This window comes from Carlito syrichta, unplaced genomic scaffold, assembly GCF_000164805.1.
Source record: "Carlito syrichta isolate Samal-C Ts95f unplaced genomic scaffold, Tarsius_syrichta-2.0.1 Scaffold269596, whole genome shotgun sequence".
NCBI classification, from domain to species: domain Eukaryota; kingdom Metazoa; phylum Chordata; class Mammalia; order Primates; family Tarsiidae; genus Carlito; species Carlito syrichta.
This window is the reverse complement of record NW_007213692.1, coordinates 25,479-43,748: the sequence shown is the minus strand read 5'-3', so window position 1 is coordinate 43,748 and position 18,270 is coordinate 25,479. Positions and strand designations below refer to the sequence as shown.

General features: G+C 42.7%; 1 protein-coding gene across 1 annotated transcript in view; it reads left to right on the top strand.

Annotated features, from left to right (window-relative positions):
• Positions 1-18,270, top strand: part of LOC103254094 (dedicator of cytokinesis protein 1-like) — a gene marked incomplete at its 3' end in the record, with an annotated part of 86,593 nt that overhangs the window by 50,504 nt on the left and 17,819 nt on the right. The window contains exons 16-20 of the mRNA XM_021709640.1: positions 1,562-1,665; positions 2,056-2,239; positions 6,902-6,999; positions 10,882-10,971; positions 11,326-11,426. Coding sequence (XP_021565315.1) covers positions 1,562-1,665; positions 2,056-2,239; positions 6,902-6,999; positions 10,882-10,971; positions 11,326-11,426 — 577 coding nt within the window. The remainder of the gene's footprint in view (positions 1-1,561; positions 1,666-2,055; positions 2,240-6,901; positions 7,000-10,881; positions 10,972-11,325; positions 11,427-18,270) is intronic.

Below are 18,270 nucleotides of genomic sequence, written 5' to 3'. Positions count from 1 at the left end.
TGGCTGTTTCCCAAAATAGCACAAATATTTATTGAGTACACCAGGTACTATTTCATGCACTGGGAAATAGCAATGAAAAAAATACAAAAGGTCCTTCATAATCCAGGGTGGTCTGGTGGAGGAAACCAACAATAAACAATCACAGATTCTCTCTCTCTCTCTCTCTCTCTCTCTCTCTCTCTCTCTCTCTCTCTCTCTTTCACACACACACACACACACATCTGGTAGTAGTGAGGATTCTGAAGAAAAATAAATCAAGTGAGAGGAGAGGCTGTGACTGGGCTTCTAATTTGCTCTTTGAGACAAGTTGTGCCCATTTTGGAGGAGACATCATTTCAGCATAAACTTGAATAAAGTGAGAAAGTGAACCCTGCATGCAGGGGATCCCATAAAAACCAGGAATTATCTTTTGGAAGGCAGGTCCTTTGTAGTACATTCAGAATTTGTTCTTCTAGATCAAACAGTCAACCAAAACTTTTATCCGGAAGTTTTGAAAAGGTGGCATCACAATTTGTGGAAGAAACATCCCAGAGTTGTGGCAAACAGGTGACTGATTCTTCTACCATGACAGTGCACTGGCCCACGCCTCGCTGAGTGTTCAGCAGTTTTTGACCAAAAACTGCGTGACGTCCATGCCCCATCCTCCCTATTCACCTGATCTCACCCTGAGCAACTTTTTTTTGTTTCCTCGGATGAAAAAAATCCTTAATGGGAAACATTTTGCCGGCGTGGAATAGGTGAAACAAAAAACAGCAGAAGCACTAAAAGACATCAAAATCGATGAGTTCAAAAACCGTTTTGAGCAGTGGAAAAAGTGTCTCCATAGGTGTATTGCCTCTATCAAATGGAGAGTATACGTTGAAGGTGACTGAAATTTAAATATGTAAAAATAAATACACAATTTTTTAAATAAGTAAAATCTAGGGTTTTGGAGGTTCCTCCTCTTAACTGCAGGATGGACTTTCTTGCCAAAGGGAACAAGATTTCACATTCAGGCCTTTGGTCCATTTGAATCTGTGTGAGGCAGGTATCTATTTTATTTTTCTGTGTTGATAGCAGTTTTCTGAGTGGAAAGGTCTGCCCCTTCCCAGTCCCTACCGTTTGCTGGGGCTTTGTGTTTCCAAAGCCTGCTCATTCCTACTGGACAGTGTATCCCAATACTCAACCCACCCTGTCTTCTCTTCATTATTGGTACTTTAGTTGTTCTCAGTGTCTAGTATTGCAGGCTTTTCCATACATTTCCTTCTTCGGAGCCATCTTTTAGGGTTTTTGTCCTGGAATCAGTTTTCAGGTTCCACAAAAAAACCTCTTCCATGACATCTTGACTGGAATTGCTTTGAATTTACAGATTAATTTGAGAACAGCTGACCCCTTTGTGGCAGGGATCTTCTTACTGGTAAACATGGTCCATTTTTTTTCATATATTTTGGTGTCGTTAGCATTTGTCCAGACAATTTTGTACTTGTTTTCCTAAGGGTAGATTCTGCAGCATTTGATAATGTTTTGACGTGACCATTGTTGAAGGTGATTATTATCTTTTTTTTTTTTTTTTTTTGGGCAGCTAAGGATAAATCTGAGAAAATATTTGCACTAGCATTTGTCAAGCTGATGAGGTGTAATGGTACCACCTTGAGGGATGGCGAGCATGATCTTATCGTCTATAAGGTATGCGGTTTCATGGCTACTGTATTGCTGACATTGACCGTTTCACTTCTTCCTGAGCCTCCTGACCTGAGCTGACATTTCCCATCCTGCGAGAAAGCTGCTGGCTAGCTCCATTTCATTATATAAGTGAACATCTCTGATGACCAGCCCTGTGGCTCATCCTCACGAGAGAAAACGATCTACCATAAAACAGTAGGGACCTATGTAAGCATGCCGTGACCACGAATTAAGCCACAGGAACTAAGGGAAATGACTACAATGCGTAGTTTAGCACTTTGTGAAAAGTTGCTATCGTGATGGTTATAAGGATTGAGGTTAACAACGGATGGAAAAAATGGGGTGTGGCTGTGTGTGAACCGCGTTTGACGTGTTGCATAACTCAACCCCCAGGCCGAAGCGAAGAAGCTGGAAGATGCGGCGACATACTTGGGTCTGCCCTCCACCAAGACAGAGTTGGAGGAAAAGGGCCACTCAGCCACGGGCAAGAGCATGCAGAGTCTGGGGAGCTGCACCATCAGCAAAGATTCCTTCCAGATCTCAACTCTAGTGTGCTCCACCAAACTGACCCAGAATGGTGAGTTTGGGGATGGAAACACATTCCAGGAATGCTCGTTCCCCAACCCCGTCTTTTCCATGCTTCTTGTTGAATGGAGGCGTCTTCTAGAGCTGCATGAACTCTTCCTGTGTGTCATTCGGGGTGTCGCCCCGTGATGGCCTAGGTCAATGTCAAGTGCACTAGGAAGAAGGAGACAGTACCTGTTGTAATCTAAACTTCATCTTTCTACTTTGGTCTAAGGATTACCCTTAAAGGGAGATAAAGCAATGGATTTATCCTTTAACATGCTCTTTTGGCCAAAGGAAGGTACATGACATAAAGGAAAATGCTTGAAGTTTGGAGCCAGACCAAAGACCCGGTATTGGACCTTGGCCCTCTGTTAACCCTGAGTCTTTGTACCTGTGTGAGTCTTATTCTTTTTGTCTGTAGACACGGGAATCACGCATGCCTCAAAGGGCTTTGTGAGGGTTGCACAAGCTGTAGGACATAGGGCAATTCTCCCTTTGCGTCTTTCGCATTCTCAGCTACTCGCTGAGATAATTACAGTTATCTTTATTTTAAAAATAGTTTCAGATGATGTTTTCTAGCCCCTTTTGTGGTGTGAGATAAGGTACCCTTTGCTGACTCCTGTACCCCAAAACTCAGCCTAGCACAGCAGATCAGTGGTCAGCAGATATCCAGTGTCCTGTGCTGGGGCCAGCTGGCTGACTCAAGTTCCTGTACCGCTGCTTGTAGCCTCTCTGGTGACATCGCTGTGTGGCCAGGGGTACTTCTTATTCAGAGCACATCAGCGTTGTTGCTGTTGCTCTGTCTGGAAGAAGCAGAGGCTTCTCTGCACAAATCCTACATTTAAAAATTGCATCTGCAAATGTGGCTATGTCACAGCTGTTCAGAGTGGCTTTATGCTTTCTTGAAATGGAGCTTGAAAATCCAGTCTTTTCCTCTTAACTGCCTGATATGAATTTTGATTATTAATGTCTGTTGATATCATGAATTATGTCTCTGGGGGTTGTCCGTAAATCATGGCAGTAGTTTTGGTTTTGCCTGAGGGACTGTTTTTGTTTGTAGTTTAGCAGGATAAACACAGAACAAAAGTAAACCCATCACCTAGAAGCTAGCACATTGTAGTGGAGTGTGCACTGGGTGTTCAGAGTGTTTGGCCTTGTCAGACCTGTATCAGTGCTTTTAGAACTTGTAGATGCTTTTAAAACTTTCTGTGACTGCACTCTCTACTCTGTTGTTCTGAGCTATACAAGTTACGCCTTCCCCCCCTGGTCTCATGAGTAAACTGCTTAGTGTGGGGGCAATAAGTCTCTCAAATGCTTTTTTTTTTTTTTTTGAGTTGGAGTCTCACTCTGTCGCCCAGACTGGAGTGCAGTGGCCACTCCCGGCCACCGCAGCCTCGACCTGCTGTGCTCCGGCGATCCTTCCGCCTCAGCCTTCCAAGTAGCTGGAATTACAGAAACGCGCTACCCCGCCCGGCTGATTTTTTGATTTCTTGTAGAGATGAGGTCTCGCTGCCCAGGCGGGTCTCGAACCCGCGGGCTCAGGCAACCCACTCACCTCAGCCTCCCAAAGGCGGGGGATTACAGGCTGAGCCACCGAGCCCGGCAGCTTTTTTTTTTTTTTTGAGTTGGAGTCTCACTCTGTTGCCCAGACTGGAGTGCAGTGGCCGCTCCCGGCCACCGCAGCCTCGACCTGCTGGGCTCTGGCGATCCTTCCGCCTCAACCTTCCAAGTAGCTGGAACTACAGGCGCGCGGTACTACGCCCAGCTAATTTTTTGATTTATGGTAGAGATGAGGTCTCACCAAGTTGCCCAGGCGGGTCTTGAACCCGCGGACTCAGGCAGTCCACTCACCTCAGCCTCCCAAAGTGCGGGATTACAGACTGAGCCACTGAGCCCGGTCTCAAATGCTTGAAGGCTGTGGGATACATGTGAATACAGGCCGTTTAAGTCTATTTGGATATTTAATGTTACTTTCATCATCATGCTTTGCCTGAAGCATTTATGGAGTGTCCTAGCTTGTGGTTGTGTGGTGATCTCCTTGAGCAGGTGAAAAGCCTTAACTGGGGGACTGGGGCAACATGTAGCGGAGAGGTGGGGAACACACAGGGAGCTCGTAGGTATAGTGCCCAGGGGACGTGTGGTCCACAGCATGGACCCCAGCTCGGAACCAGTTATGAAAAGGATGCCCCACTCGTGACAAGTGTTACTCTCTGGATATGGTCTTGGTAGACCCACTCGCCTGACCGATGACGGCTCCAGGGCCTCGTTTAACACAAAGGTGACATCGTTGGGTGGGTTGCCACCTGATGTGTGAAGCACTTTAACATTTCAGTAGGTGCCAAGAGAATGAAAGTTGCCGTGGACTGTCATCTCACCACATCTGCAGCCACCGCCTCCTCCATGGTCCTGTTTCAAAAGTGGTTTTGGAAGTTGATATTGGGAACTTGAACATGTTTTCCCCTTCAAAACAATGCTCTGAGCAGCCGTTAGGTTATGAGGCCCAGTTGCAGAATCCTTTTTGACCCGCATATCCTTGGAAAAGAGGTCTGTGAAGCAGGACCTCTCCCAGGGTGTGGGTGTTGGTGTTGGCCGGTCTCTCCCCACCTTCAAGCTCCTTGAGACGGGGCCGCAGAGTAATTCCCTCTCTGGAACCCAGGGAGAGAGCACCCTGGTCTCAGCAGCAGCTGTTACCAGGCAACAAGGAAATTCCAGTGTGATGCTGCTCACTGGCAGAAGGGGAAATCTTTCGGCTTTCATTTCGTATCAGCCAAGATTCCTCTTTTTGGGATGGTGGCCTGTCAGGTTGTGTGCAAGATGGAGCTGCCCCAAATGGCATCTAAGCATCGACTCCCAGATTCTCATTTGAGGGAGTCATTTTCCTGAAACCGTGATTTGTTACTACGAAGTTCCATTACTCAGGGAAAAGCTGTGGCTGAATTATTCATCAAGGTTTGTATTAAACATCTCTGTCCTCAGCACTATGCTGGATGCTGTGGGGGATAGAAAAAGAAGTATAAGATGTGATTTCTCTCCTCAATTAACTTACTCTATAATTAGAGAGAAAAGACTCATGAAACGAAGAATAATTCCGGGCCAAACTGCAATGAGTGTGGCAGTCAGGGTCCAGAGAGGGAGTTGTCTGACTTGGCCAGCCTCCGGGGACTGGGCAGCTCTGTTTGCTTCAGAGGTATTCTGCTACTACTGATGGGCCCAGCTGTACTATTTTCTCAAATTCACAACACAGTGTGCCACTGACTGTGAATGAACGGGATCCACGTTATTGATTGGTTTCCATGAAAGAAACACTGGTGACTCTTGTGAAACAGAGATCTCCCTTTAACGCCAGGACCCAGGAGGTGTCCAGGCAGGATAGGGCCTCTTTCTTCTTGTCACTTTGCTTTTGGTTAGAAGTTGAAGCATGTTAACGTCCGCGAGGAATGGGGAAATGTCTCAGTTCCTGATCATCTCCTGGAATGACGGCTGCTGTTAGTACTTAGGGCTGGGCATCGTGCTTTCTGCACGTCATGTCAGTTCGTTCTTGCAGCTGTCCTGTGAATCAGGCAGCATCGTACCCGTTGTTCAGATGACTGAGGTCTTGCCTGGGAATATGGAGTTGCATATGGAATGGAAAATGGATTTTTTGGAATGTATATTTTGGAGCTTATTGCATGTTGCTTTTTATATGCTTTGCTCTTGAAATTATAAAGGGAGTCTTTTATTTGCAGGAGTTTTACATTTAGCACAAATTCTATTTTTCTTTTCGGTATTAACTGGAGCTTTGGGTTGTTGTTTTTTATGGAGACAATTTCAGTAGCTGAAGTTGGATCCAGATGAGCCTAAACAGTAAATTAGGTGCACTTTGCTAATAGTGTTTTTTCAAGTAATGGGATATTAATAGAACTTCAAGTGAAAGTTTACAGGCATGTGTACTTTTCCAGAGGGCTTTTGGATTCTGTCTTTGCACCTAAAAGAACATTTTGAGGCCTGAAAGAAAATCATTTCTGGACATTATCTTCCACATTGAGTCATTAAAATCCAATCTATTCAGCCCTTGATTTGTCTATTAAAAATGAAGCAAACCAAAATGCATCCGTAAGAACCACCAACAGCTGTGGAAGCCCAGGCAGGGAGCTCAATGCAGGAGTAGTCTCAGTTGCCCAGAGTCACTGTAGCTGCAAATTCAGGACTTGAATTTCTGTTAGTTATTTTATATTATTTTATACACACACACGCGTGCACGTACATATACACACACACACATCGAGAAGAGAGAGAGAGAGAGAGAGAGACTTGTTCTCAAGCAGGAAAAGGAAAAAAAAAACCTTAGAAGAAAACGCCAGGGCTGCACTTTCTGGGTGAGCAGGCTTCTTCCTGGCCTGGTGATGCCCGGCAACTGCCCTCTTGTAGATGGGAAAGACCAGTTCTTTTTTAGGTTCTCAAATGCATTTTTAAAGCTTGTACATGGAAATCGTTTCATGGTAAAAAGTCGTTGCAAATAATGAATTCAACCACACTGGGTGTTAAGTATGTTGCACAGAGTAATGGAATATTTAGCAGGCGGACCTTTTAAAATCGAGCTGATTTCTCCGTTTCTAGAGAATCTCACTAATGCATGATGAAGGAGAGACACAGTTCTTTCTGTGAAGAACTGACTTTCGTTTTCTGTTTGCAGTGGACCTTCTGGGGCTTTTGAAGTGGCGCTCCAACATCAACTTGCTGCAGCAGAACTTGAGGCAGTTGATGAAAGTGGATGGTGGCGAAGTTGTGAAGGTAACACGGGCTCCAGAAGGGTTTTTCCTTTTTTTTTTTACCATTTTTTAAAAATACACATTATTATGTAGACGCTGAGTCCAAAAGGAGCATAGGATTCTGGTTGTAATCCCTTTTATAAATAACCACATGCCCCTCTTAGTGGAGAGAGCACTTCTTGGATCCTGGTTTGGGAGGATCTGTCTGGGCTTTGGAATCAGGCTAACCTTGGGCTCTGTTTCCTCTTTGATGGGTCCTTGCATCCTGACTGACAGCAGCCGAATAGCCGCTTCAAACCTCACTGTCTGCTACTAATAACGATATCGCCTTCCTCAGGGTTGTATGAGGGTTAGGTGAGACGTGAGAGCCTGCATCTGGCACATGGAGATGTTCAGTGAGTGTCAGATCTTTTTCCTGTTGTCATGATCGTTGTTATTAGCTCTGGCTCATGATTTCCTGAGATCTTCTATGGTGACCTGGAGAGGTGTGGGGTGTGGTAGAAAGGTCCCAGCATCGAGAGTCTTGTCTTTGCCATTTTTTCCCCCTTGTGTCCCTGGACTCAGTTTTGAGCCTCACACGGCAGGCTCTGGAGAAATGTTAGGGACTGTTTTTTATTCAAGCCCTCGTGGGCTCTGGATCTTTATCTGTGAGATAAGATAGTCAGATTAGCATCACCCGAAATCCCCTTTGGAGGCTCAAATTCTGTAATTCCTTATTCCATAATGGTTTGTGGTTCTGACATTTTCTCTGGCATGAGCTCTTCTTTGCTCTCATGTACCTCTTAGTTCACTTGAGTGACTTTTTCTTGTACCTGAGGAAATGCATTTGCATTTCCCGTATGTTTTGTTTCGGCCTGGGTTCCATGAGCCTGTCACTGGCACGTGGTGTTTGGTAAGCATGGCCACTGCAGCCAGGTCTGTGTGCAGCTGCTTCAGTCCCTCACACTCCAGGAAAGGTGATTGCAGAAGGAGACTGACTACCTTATCTATGCAAAAATTAATTACTTAAAATGGTCTTAATTAACCAGCAATGTGCTTAGCTTCAGTACAAATTAATTTGGTTGCACCACTTTCCTGAATTCGTTGTAGAACCATTCAAATATATTCTCGCTAATCTTAAAATTTTAATCATCTTTTCAGTTCTGCTCTTCTCCCAATGGCTTGGACAATGTTAATTGCATTTTAAACTTCCCTGTGTTTTATAAATTCCCTGATTCAGATGGAAACTAGGTGAATAAGTGAACATACTTTAGAAGACACACAGTTAATGAAATTTTTTCCTTTTTCATTTTTAAGCGCCTGGATCACATCAGGAATTCGTTATATTTCTGTTGACCTGCTGTCACAATTACCAGGAGAAATCTAGAATCTTGTCTTTTTGTTGTCCTCCAATTCCTGTATCTAATATATTATCCCATCCTATTGTTCATCCCTTGAAATGTTTTTCCACACCTTTCCCTTCTTCTTGGGCACATTGGTACTACCTGGGCCTGGATACCCTCCTAGCCCGTACCTTGTCTGACTGACCAATTTTTCTCTTTGCCAGCATATCCTGCACGCACTCTGTACCCAGACAGGTGAATTGACTTATCTAAAGCCACAGGGCTGTTGGTGGCCAGCCAGGACCTGAGGAGTTCCCAGTCTGCATGGACTCCTTTTGCTCTGTTTTGGGATGCTGATAGATTCTGTGTTTTATTCCATCCATTCACGGCCTCCCTTCTGCATTTTACAACTGGTAGTAGAGAGAGGATCTTGCCTGATACACTGTGGGAGGGTGTTTGTGTGTTTAGTAAAGGATATGGCTTCCTGTTAAGATGGAACATGAAAATGGTGATTTTGGTTCTCCAGTGGATGGTTTTAGCGAGAGGGTAGGGCGTCAAACAAAGCCCTGTCGTGGCTGCTTGTGGAGCATGCTCAGCTCTGCCTCACCGCGGCTGCACGGCTCTATACATAGACTCTAGCTCCCTGTGGTTCTATTTCTGTGCTGTAGACCTTGCTGTTTGTCTGGGTTGGGCTGATAGACCTCATCCAAGGCCTTTGCGTGAGCCACAACAAGCCAGGGCCTGGCACCTGGGGAACCCGTTGGCTGGGACATGAATCTGTTAGCAGAGAGCACCAAGTTTTGACATTAGCAAATGATTTGTAATCTGAAAACTATTCAGGAGTTACGAGGCAGTGCAGACTCAAATAATTACGGAGTTGATTAAGCCGTTGATATCCAGACTCGTGTGCCTCCTGGTCAGGGTGATTTTGTTGTTGGTGTTTGTATGTGACATTTTCTGGTATAAACCAGGTGGTGGGTCCGTCCTCGTTTGGAAGCAGGTTCCTGTCGATTGGCTCCTCAGTCTCGGGCTGTAACAGTTTGCGACCTTCCGTGGGTCTGGAAGGCCCTGCGGATGTGGAATATAGACTGAGCTGTTCAGGAAGAATCGGAACGAGCCTTCTGATTCAGCCTTGCTGCCAACGTCCTTGCTGTGTGATGAACTCACCCATTCCTTTTTTTCCTTCAGGTTATGGTTTCATGGAGAGGTGACCGACATCCATAAAATTCACCATTTTACTCAGTAGTTTGTTTAGTGTATTGAGAGTTGTGCAACTATCACCCCTGACTAATTTCAGAACATTTTTATTGCCCCAGAAGGAAATCTCATACCTGTTAGCAGTCATTTCCCCCATTCTCCTATAACCACTAATCTTCTTACTGTTTCTACATCTGGATATTTTAGATGAATTGGATCATTTACTGTGTGTCCTCTGGTATCTGTCTTCTTTCACTTAGCATAATATCCTCAGAGTTCATCCATCTTGTGGCACGTGTCAATGCTTCCTTCCTTTTTATGGCTTGCTAACAGTCCATTGGATGGGTACACCACGGTTTGTTTTTCCACTCCTTGGTTGATGAACCTTGTGTTTTTTCTACTTTTTTGGTGATTGTGAATAAGACTGTTATGAATATTTGTGTGTGAGTTATTGTGTGAACATATGTTTCCTTTCTTTTGGATATATAGCTAGGAATAAGATTGTAGAATCGTATGGTAAATGTGTTTAACTTTTTGAGGAATTGTCAAGCTGTTTTGCAGAGCCACTGCACGGTCGTACATTTCTACCGGGAACATACGAGGGTTCCAATTTCTCTGCGTTCTTGCCCACACTTATTGTTTATCTGTTTAATTTTAGCCACCCTGTTGGGTGCGAAGTGATATCTCATTATGGTTTTGCTTTGCATATCCCTAATGAGTAATGATGATATATGTCAGTACTTCGTAATGTTTAGGGCCAACATTTACGATGTTTTGTTTTATGGCATTCTCCCTGTGGTTACACTTCTCCAATCACAGGGGTCATCGTTTCCAGTAGTCTTTTCCAGTGGGACTTGAAGGTGTGTCATAGTGTGACTTACCTATGAAGTCTCTTAATGTTTTCTTTTCTTCATTAAATTAGTGATGCTGTGTCACTGAAGGTGGTAATATTTAGGTTTGAGTGGACTGCAAATGTGATTTTTAAGTTACTGTCGAAAAGGAAGGTCTTGTACTAGCTGGAGTTCTGTATTCAGTGTTTATAGGAAGTCAGATCTAGTCTTCTTGAGCTGCCAACCAGTTCTTTGTCCCCCAGTCTGATGAAAACCAGGAAGAGGGTTGGGAAAGTCCTGTGGGAAGGAGACAGGAGGACGTCTCCCTGCTGTGATTGTCGCTACCTGGCTTGGAGTGGCATTCCTTTGTTCTGAATTCACTTATCCAAAATTTTTTTCTTGTGCATCTAATGGCTGACACAAATCCCAGAATGGCTTTATAGGTAGTGTTGGGGAAAGGTGGGTATTTGGAACATTGCAGGGATGATAGTTATTCTGTTGTGGGGGGATTCCGGGTGAGTGTACATTATCCACCGACCTGCTGTGTCTGTGCAGTTTCTCCAGGATACCTTGGATGCCCTCTTCAACATCATGATGGAGAACTCAGAGAGTGAGACCTTTGATACATTAGTGTTTGATGCTCTGGTAAGAGATTTTTACTTCTCAGCTGCTCAGACATCCATACATTCTGTTGCAGCCTTGGAAACTGGGGGAGGGAATCCGTCACCCTGACCTTGAAAGCAGTATTCGCAGTTGTAAATTCAGTCAAAGGAGAGGGAATTGGAGAGGTAGAAAGTTTTTGTGTTTTTGTTTTTGGTGTATGAAACTATATTAGCCAGTGTCATTTCTAGGGTAAGAAGAGATGTAAACCAGCCAGCTACCAACTTCTGTCAGAACATGTTGCAGTTCGTTTCTTCACATGGTGGTGCAAATGGTTCAGATGAAGATTCCAACATCGTTTACGTCATGTGGCTAATGAAAATATTATTAATTCAACAGGTATTTATCATTGGACTAATTGCTGATAGAAAATTTCAGCATTTTAACCCTGTTTTGGAAACATACATTAAGAAACACTTCAGTGCAACGTTAGCCTATACGTAAGTTCCTATTTTGTTTTAAAGCCAGTGCTTCTTGTTTTCATGTTTGTTATTCGGGGTCTTTTACATATGCTTTTGTCTGTGACTGTATATTTCCCCTCTCAAAACTCCGAATTTACTGGGATAATTTTTATTACTGTTTTCTTGCTAGCAGACCTAAAAATTTTGTTGAAAGAGATATGTGATAAATTGCCATAATATTCTGGAATACTTTCTTGTTCTCTTCCACACCTTCCATTTATGTCTGAAATCTTTAGTTTATGTTCAACAAAACTGATCTATGGGTGCAGAGTGCCTTCACACTGCAGCTTCCCAATGAGCCTTTAATGAATGAATAAATGGATATGTTCTTGTTTTGAGGTGATTGGTTGTTTATCGTGAATGAAATTCAGTTTGGTACTTTTCAGTGTATCTCCTTGCTCTTGACAGAGTGCCTTCCTTTTTGTTTCATAAGCTTCAGCTGTCATTGTCTTGGATTCTTTTTATTTTATTTTATTTTTTGAGTGGGAGTCTCACTCTGTCACCCAGACTGGAGTGCAGTGGCCGCTCCCGGCCACCGCAGCCTCGACCTGCTGGGCTCCGGCGATCCTTTCCCCTCGGCCTTCCAAGTAGCTAGAACTACAGGCGCGCGCTACCACACCTGGCTAATTTTTGATTTATTGTGGAGATGAGGTCTCGCCAAGTTGCCCAGGCGGGTCTCGAACCCGCGGGCTCAGGCAATCCACTCACCTCAGCCTCCCAAGGTGCGGGATTACAGGCTGAGCCACCGAGCCTGGCTTGGATTCTTACTGCCCACCCCTCTGCCTGTCACCTCTCCCCCGAGTCCCCATCTGTACCCCAGAGGTCTAGTGAAACGCCAAGAGAGCATGCACAATGCCTGGGCTCACCTGGTGTTCAAGAGCACAGACCTGGAGTCAGGCTGACTGGACCTGATATGCAGCTCGATCTGCTACATGTTCTCTGATATTGGCAAGTTGCTTAACCTCGCTAATCTTCAGCCTTCTCGTCTGTGGAAAAAAACCCCCAAAACCAAAAAACATGATTTTGCTATTTTTTGGTATGAGAATTTTAATAAGTATTGCATGTAGAGCGCTTGGAATAATCCCTAGTATTCAGAAAGCACTAAGCAATCGTTGGGTTTCGTTATTACTAGATTTATGATGATGAATTTCTTGCTCTCTTATGGTGAGGTTTACTGGCATTTATTCAAACTTTTTATTGTGTAAGTTGCAATGAAAAATAAAGATTTGCATGATTTCTTTAAGCATACCCCACTTAGAGTCATTAGAAAGGATTCTCATTAGTGTCAGTAAATTGAGGCAAAACTCCTTTCTAGCGGGGCTCGGTGGCTCAGCCTGTAATCCTGCACCTTTGGGAGGCTGAGGTGAGTGGATTGCCTGAGCCCACGGGTTCGAGACCCGCCTGGGCAGCGAGACCTCATCTCTACAATAAATCAAAAATCAGCCGGGCGTGGTGGTGTGCTCCTGTAGTTCCAGCTACTAGGAAGGCTGAGGCTGAAGGATCACCAGAGCCCAGCAGGTCGAGGCTGCGGTGGCCGGGAGCGGTCACTGCACTCCAGTCTGGGCGACAGAGTGAGACTCCAATTCAAAAAACAAAACAAAGGAAAAACAACAACTCCTTTCTGTGTCTGGAACATACTTCTGTAAAACCTTGTTTTCCCTGCCTGTGTGCAGCTGTGAACTCAAGGTCAGAGGATTTTGGCTGCTGAAAGCCACTTTTTAGGGTACTCCCATCCTGTGCCGGGATTCTTTCGTGTCTGCCTTGAGTGCATGCTATTGCAAGATGGTGGCTGGAGCCCCAGGTGGGCCAAGAGCTGCGAGATCTTCAAGCTTGATGAGTTCTTTGTGCTTGCTCACTAATAAATGCTTGCTGAAACATTTTGTTTACTGACTGGCGATGCCCAGCGTGTTGGCGTGTTACACAGTTCCTTACAGGCTGTGGGGAGGGCAAGTCGGTGGCACCTTCTCTCTAGCGACCAAAATACCAGTGTGCGGGGCTTGCTCAAGGGGGAAAAGGGATGACACTTGCTGTGATATAATACATGGTACTAGAATTCCACCCGGCCCAGAGAATAACACGAGTGCATCCACAATGTGGCTAAAACTATGTCAATCACAATTGACTTCTTTGGTATTTCAGGGTGTAAATATTCAGATTCAAAGTGCTGATCTTCCTGTGTGCTCATTTTCAAGATTCTGCTTCTTGATTGAAATGCGACCAAAGAGCTCTTCTCAGGTTAGACTTTGTACTTTAGTTCCAGAAGATGAGACCCAGGAATCAGCCTATTATGTCGCGTTCCATATTGCTTTGTTGACCTCAGCCTTATCGTACTGTGTTGTTGGGGAAAGAATGATACCCTTATTCTCATAGGTGGGGGAACAGAAATGGGGGAAACTTTTGGCAAGTTGTTCAATGAGAAAAACAAAAAGGAACATTTTGTCTTTATGCTGTGATGTGCCTGAGATAAGAACGGCCTCCTCTCATGTAGTCTCTGGAATCTGCTGAAAAGGAGATTTTTATTTTGGAAAATAGGCATTCTTACCATGTTTTAATAAACTAGTAACCTTGAGTAGTTCTTCAGCACTTTGAATCTGAATATTTATACCTTGAACTATCAAAGGAGTCAATAGTTTTAGCCACATTGTGGATGCACTTGTGTTATTCTCTGGGCCAGGTGGCATTCTAGTCCTAGGTATCATCACAGAAAGCATCTTCCTTTTTCCCCTATAGAAGGACTTGGCAGGCGCAGGCTTATGTTAGACTGTTGTTCATCTAGTCTCTTTCTTTTGATAAATGTCGAGCTCTTTAGCCTTCCTTCCCAAAGCACTCCAAGAGAGGATATGAAAGTTTTCCATAATGGGGAGTACTTTTTGGTGCTCTGACCCCAATCTGCAGCTCCCCTGCATAGCTAGTTCACAGGTGCTGGAGCTCCACGGGCTGACCAGCACCAGTTCATGTGAGAACAGAGGGAGGAATTAGCTTTAGGGACTGCTTTTCCATAAAACCAGCATGACTGGGTTCCTTTCTGTCCACTGAGCTACCTTTCACGGAGCTGCTGCAGGCTCTCAGTGACCTAATTGATGCCCCAGTTGCCCCGGTCCCTCTAGCTAGTGCCAAGGGGTTTGATCTTTGTGCAGGTATAAGATGGCCTGGCAGATTTATTTTTTGGTTCTGGGTCATTCTCTTTGCAAATCATGATTATTTCTTTTGCTTTGCTTTGATGAGTTGTTTGGAAGGATTCCCAAAATGTGTTCTATGGTATGCTTATTCCCTAGGATGTTAATGGGCATAATAAGAAAAGGTGTGTGGTCCGGCAAGTTTGGGAAAATAAGTTAAAGCAAGGGAAGTGGACTTTATACCAGGACCCCGGATGCTCTCCTAGGCAGTAAAAACCACCATGAGAGGCAAACGGTGGGCTGCACGTTCCAGCCAATGCAAATGAACATTACTGCCGGAGGATCTTGCAGACCTGGCCTCTTTAGAATGGCAAGCAGGAGTGCTCCTCTGAGTATCAAGCTTCCTTACAGGAGCTCTGCCACCTGAGCAGTGTTGGAAATGACTTCACATGCACTGAGTCATCCAAAAAAGCTTTTTTTTATTGTGATTTATCTGTAAAATAGTTTCTCTTAGCTCATCCATAATTGCAGTGAAGGTTGCTCTTCTGAATGTCTTATTATATAACCATGATGAACAGTCTGGCCCTTCCTGGCTCGCAGCTTTACTGGACATGCTGTCAGTAACCTAGCAGATTACTTTCATGAAAATAAAAGTATTTTGTGTGGCTTTTAAAAAAAGCCACGGTGAATTCTTGTTTGGTACATACGGAGTGGGTGACTGGAGAAGCTTGGTTAGCAGATAATTCTTGTTGATTGTTACCTTCCTGGCTCCTTGCATGCTGCTAGTTTTTGGAGCATTGTAGCACAGCTCACTATGTTAAAAAAAAATGAAACTACATTGAAGTTGCTTTAGTTGTTCTTTTATTATGGATGTTATTTCTTGAGGGCCATTTTTATGAACAAGGATTATTATTTGATGGGTAAGTAGTGGTAAGAAGTGTAGATGTATGAACAGAAACGACAATTACCTAATTCCACTACGACTTCATCACTTAAAAATAGCATGTGTTCAATGTAAGAAAAAAAAAAAGAAAGAAAGAAAATCTCACATTACCAAGCAGTTATATGGCAGCAATAAAAGTTCCCTCCGTGCAGTGCTACATACCGGCGACAACCGCTAGCTTGGATTTATTTTTATGCGTATATTAACATGATTATGGTTGTTATGTCTGCTTATTTTACAAAATGGCATCAGGTTATTTTTGCTTACTTAAAATTTAAAAACTTTTTTTCACTATTCTATTTTACACGGAGCACAATGCTCGTTTCGTGAGTGTGGACAGTTGCATACCCTCTTGTAACCACTGCCTGAGACAAGATGTAAAAATGGCCATTGCCTGAAAAAATGTCTCTTACCCTTTCTCAGTCAGTCGCACTCCCAAAGAAATAGTCAGTGCCACGCCTTTCTCTTATCAGAAGTTTGTTTTGCCTGTTATTGAACTCTGTATCGGTGGTATCATGCACTCTTTTGTGTCTGGCATCTCTTAGCCTAGTGCTTTTTTGAGAGTCATCCAGGTTGCTTTGTGTCGTGGGTAGCGACCAGTTAGTTGGAGTTGCCAGCGGTGAAAGAATTCACCCAAGTCAGAGTAGAGAAGGACAGTTTGTTGAGTACACTGGAAGGGAGCAGAGAGTAGGATAGAAGAGCTGTTGTCCCCGAGTACTCGGTTTGAGGTTGTTTTTATAGTAAGGGAGCTGGTCTCTCTGGTTCCACCACGCAAGTGAGGGATTGAAACATGGTTGTACTGATTGGTTGGTGACTGACTTTGATGGTAGGCCACTCATTGGTCAGCTGTAGGTTAACACAAAGTGGCTCTTGTCTTATAAAATGATTTCCACACTTAGTGCATTATTGTTTGATTTTTTTAATTGCTGAATAATATTCTGTTGCATGAGTATACCCTGGTTTGTATAGTCATTCTTCTGTTGATGGATAGGTGAAGTATTCCTAGCATTTGGCTATTGTGAATAAGGCTCCAATGAGTATTCTTATCCAAGTCTTTTGGACGTGGTTTTCATTTGCCTTGAACAAGTGCAATAGGAGTAGCATTGCTGGGCTAAAGAGTACGTTTTGTAGTTTACTTTATAAAAATATTGCCAAACCGTTCTCCAAAATGCTTGAACCATTTTGCATTCCACTGGCAATCTAGAAATGTTCCATTTACTCTGTATCCTCATCAACATTGTCTGACTTTAATGTTTAGCTGTTGAAATTCAGTTGTATGTGTAGTCAGTTGTTTGCATAAAAATTGAGAGATGAAATTAAAAGTACAGTATAATTTGCTATATTCTCGAAAATCAAATAAATTTAATGATAGATGAAATAAATTTCATGATGGGTGAGACTTTTGCACTGAGAGTTGCAAAACATGCTGAGAGAAATTTAAAAGGAATTAAATGATTAGAATTATATACCATGTTTATGGATTGAAAAATTAATTGCTTGAATGTTCATTTGTCCCAAATTAATCTATAGTTTCAACACAATGCTAATCAAAATCCTAGCATGCTTTTGTGGAAAAAAGTTGATGAGCCAATTTGAACATTTATTTGAAAATGCAAAATATCTAAAATAACCAAATAATTTTTCAGAAGAAGAACCAGATTTTCAGATATACCATTAAACTGCAGTAACCAAGATATTGTGGTATTGGAATAAAGATAGACCAAAAGATCAAAGGGAGAGAATATAAAATACAGAATAGACCCTCATAGACCTTCCTTTTTTTTTTTTATAACTACTGTTTTCTTGTAATAGTGTGGTGACATAACTGGTCTTTTTTTATGTTAGTGATGGTGGAATCTCTCCCTCTGATGCCCACCTTTTGTACTGAATAGCTGCGCAATATTCTATTGTAGGGATGTATCACAATCTATTTAGCCAGTTCTCAGTTGAAAGACATTTGCATTGTTTACATATTTTTACAAGTTCACATCATACTACAATGAACAGCATTTACTTCATTTGTAATTGTTTCTATAGGACAAATTACTGAAAGTGGAATCGCCAGTATCAAAGGATTGGAATATTTGTAATTGTAATAGATATAGCCAATAGATATTATAATACGTATTGCCACAATACCCTCCAGAAGTATCGTTCTTATATAGCCAGACAGCAGTGTTATGATTTCCCATATCTTGTCTGTGTTAGGTAAAATTTTTACTAATTGTTATGTTAATTTCTATGTATTTATGTATAAATGGGATTGGTTACTTATATTTGTATGTTTCTAGATGTTTTTGTTTGTTTCTTAAAATTAATATTCTCACATACCCTGAAGATTGAGTAACTCTATTATCATGTGAACTTTCTAGTTATTTGAATTGCAGCACAGTAGAAAAAGTTCAGTGTTTTTTTCTTTATTTTTACCAAGGAATTAAAAACAATTATCTGTGAAATAAGCACTTCATTTATAAAACTATGAATTAAATTAAGCTTCCAATATATATTTTATTTATACCAAATGTCTACAATTACTTCTATAGTAGGATGAAAAATGCAAAAATAATTCTGATTAATTTTTATGCATTATAAATTGTGTTGACTTTTTTTTTATCATGGAAAAGGTTTTAAATCTTGTGTTGGGAATTACTGAGTTTTAGATCATACTTTATAAATATGTAGGCTAAGAGAAGTATAGTCGTTATGTTTTTAAAACCGAATGCTTTTGGAGAAATGCTATTATTAGGAAATGTGGAAAAAAATT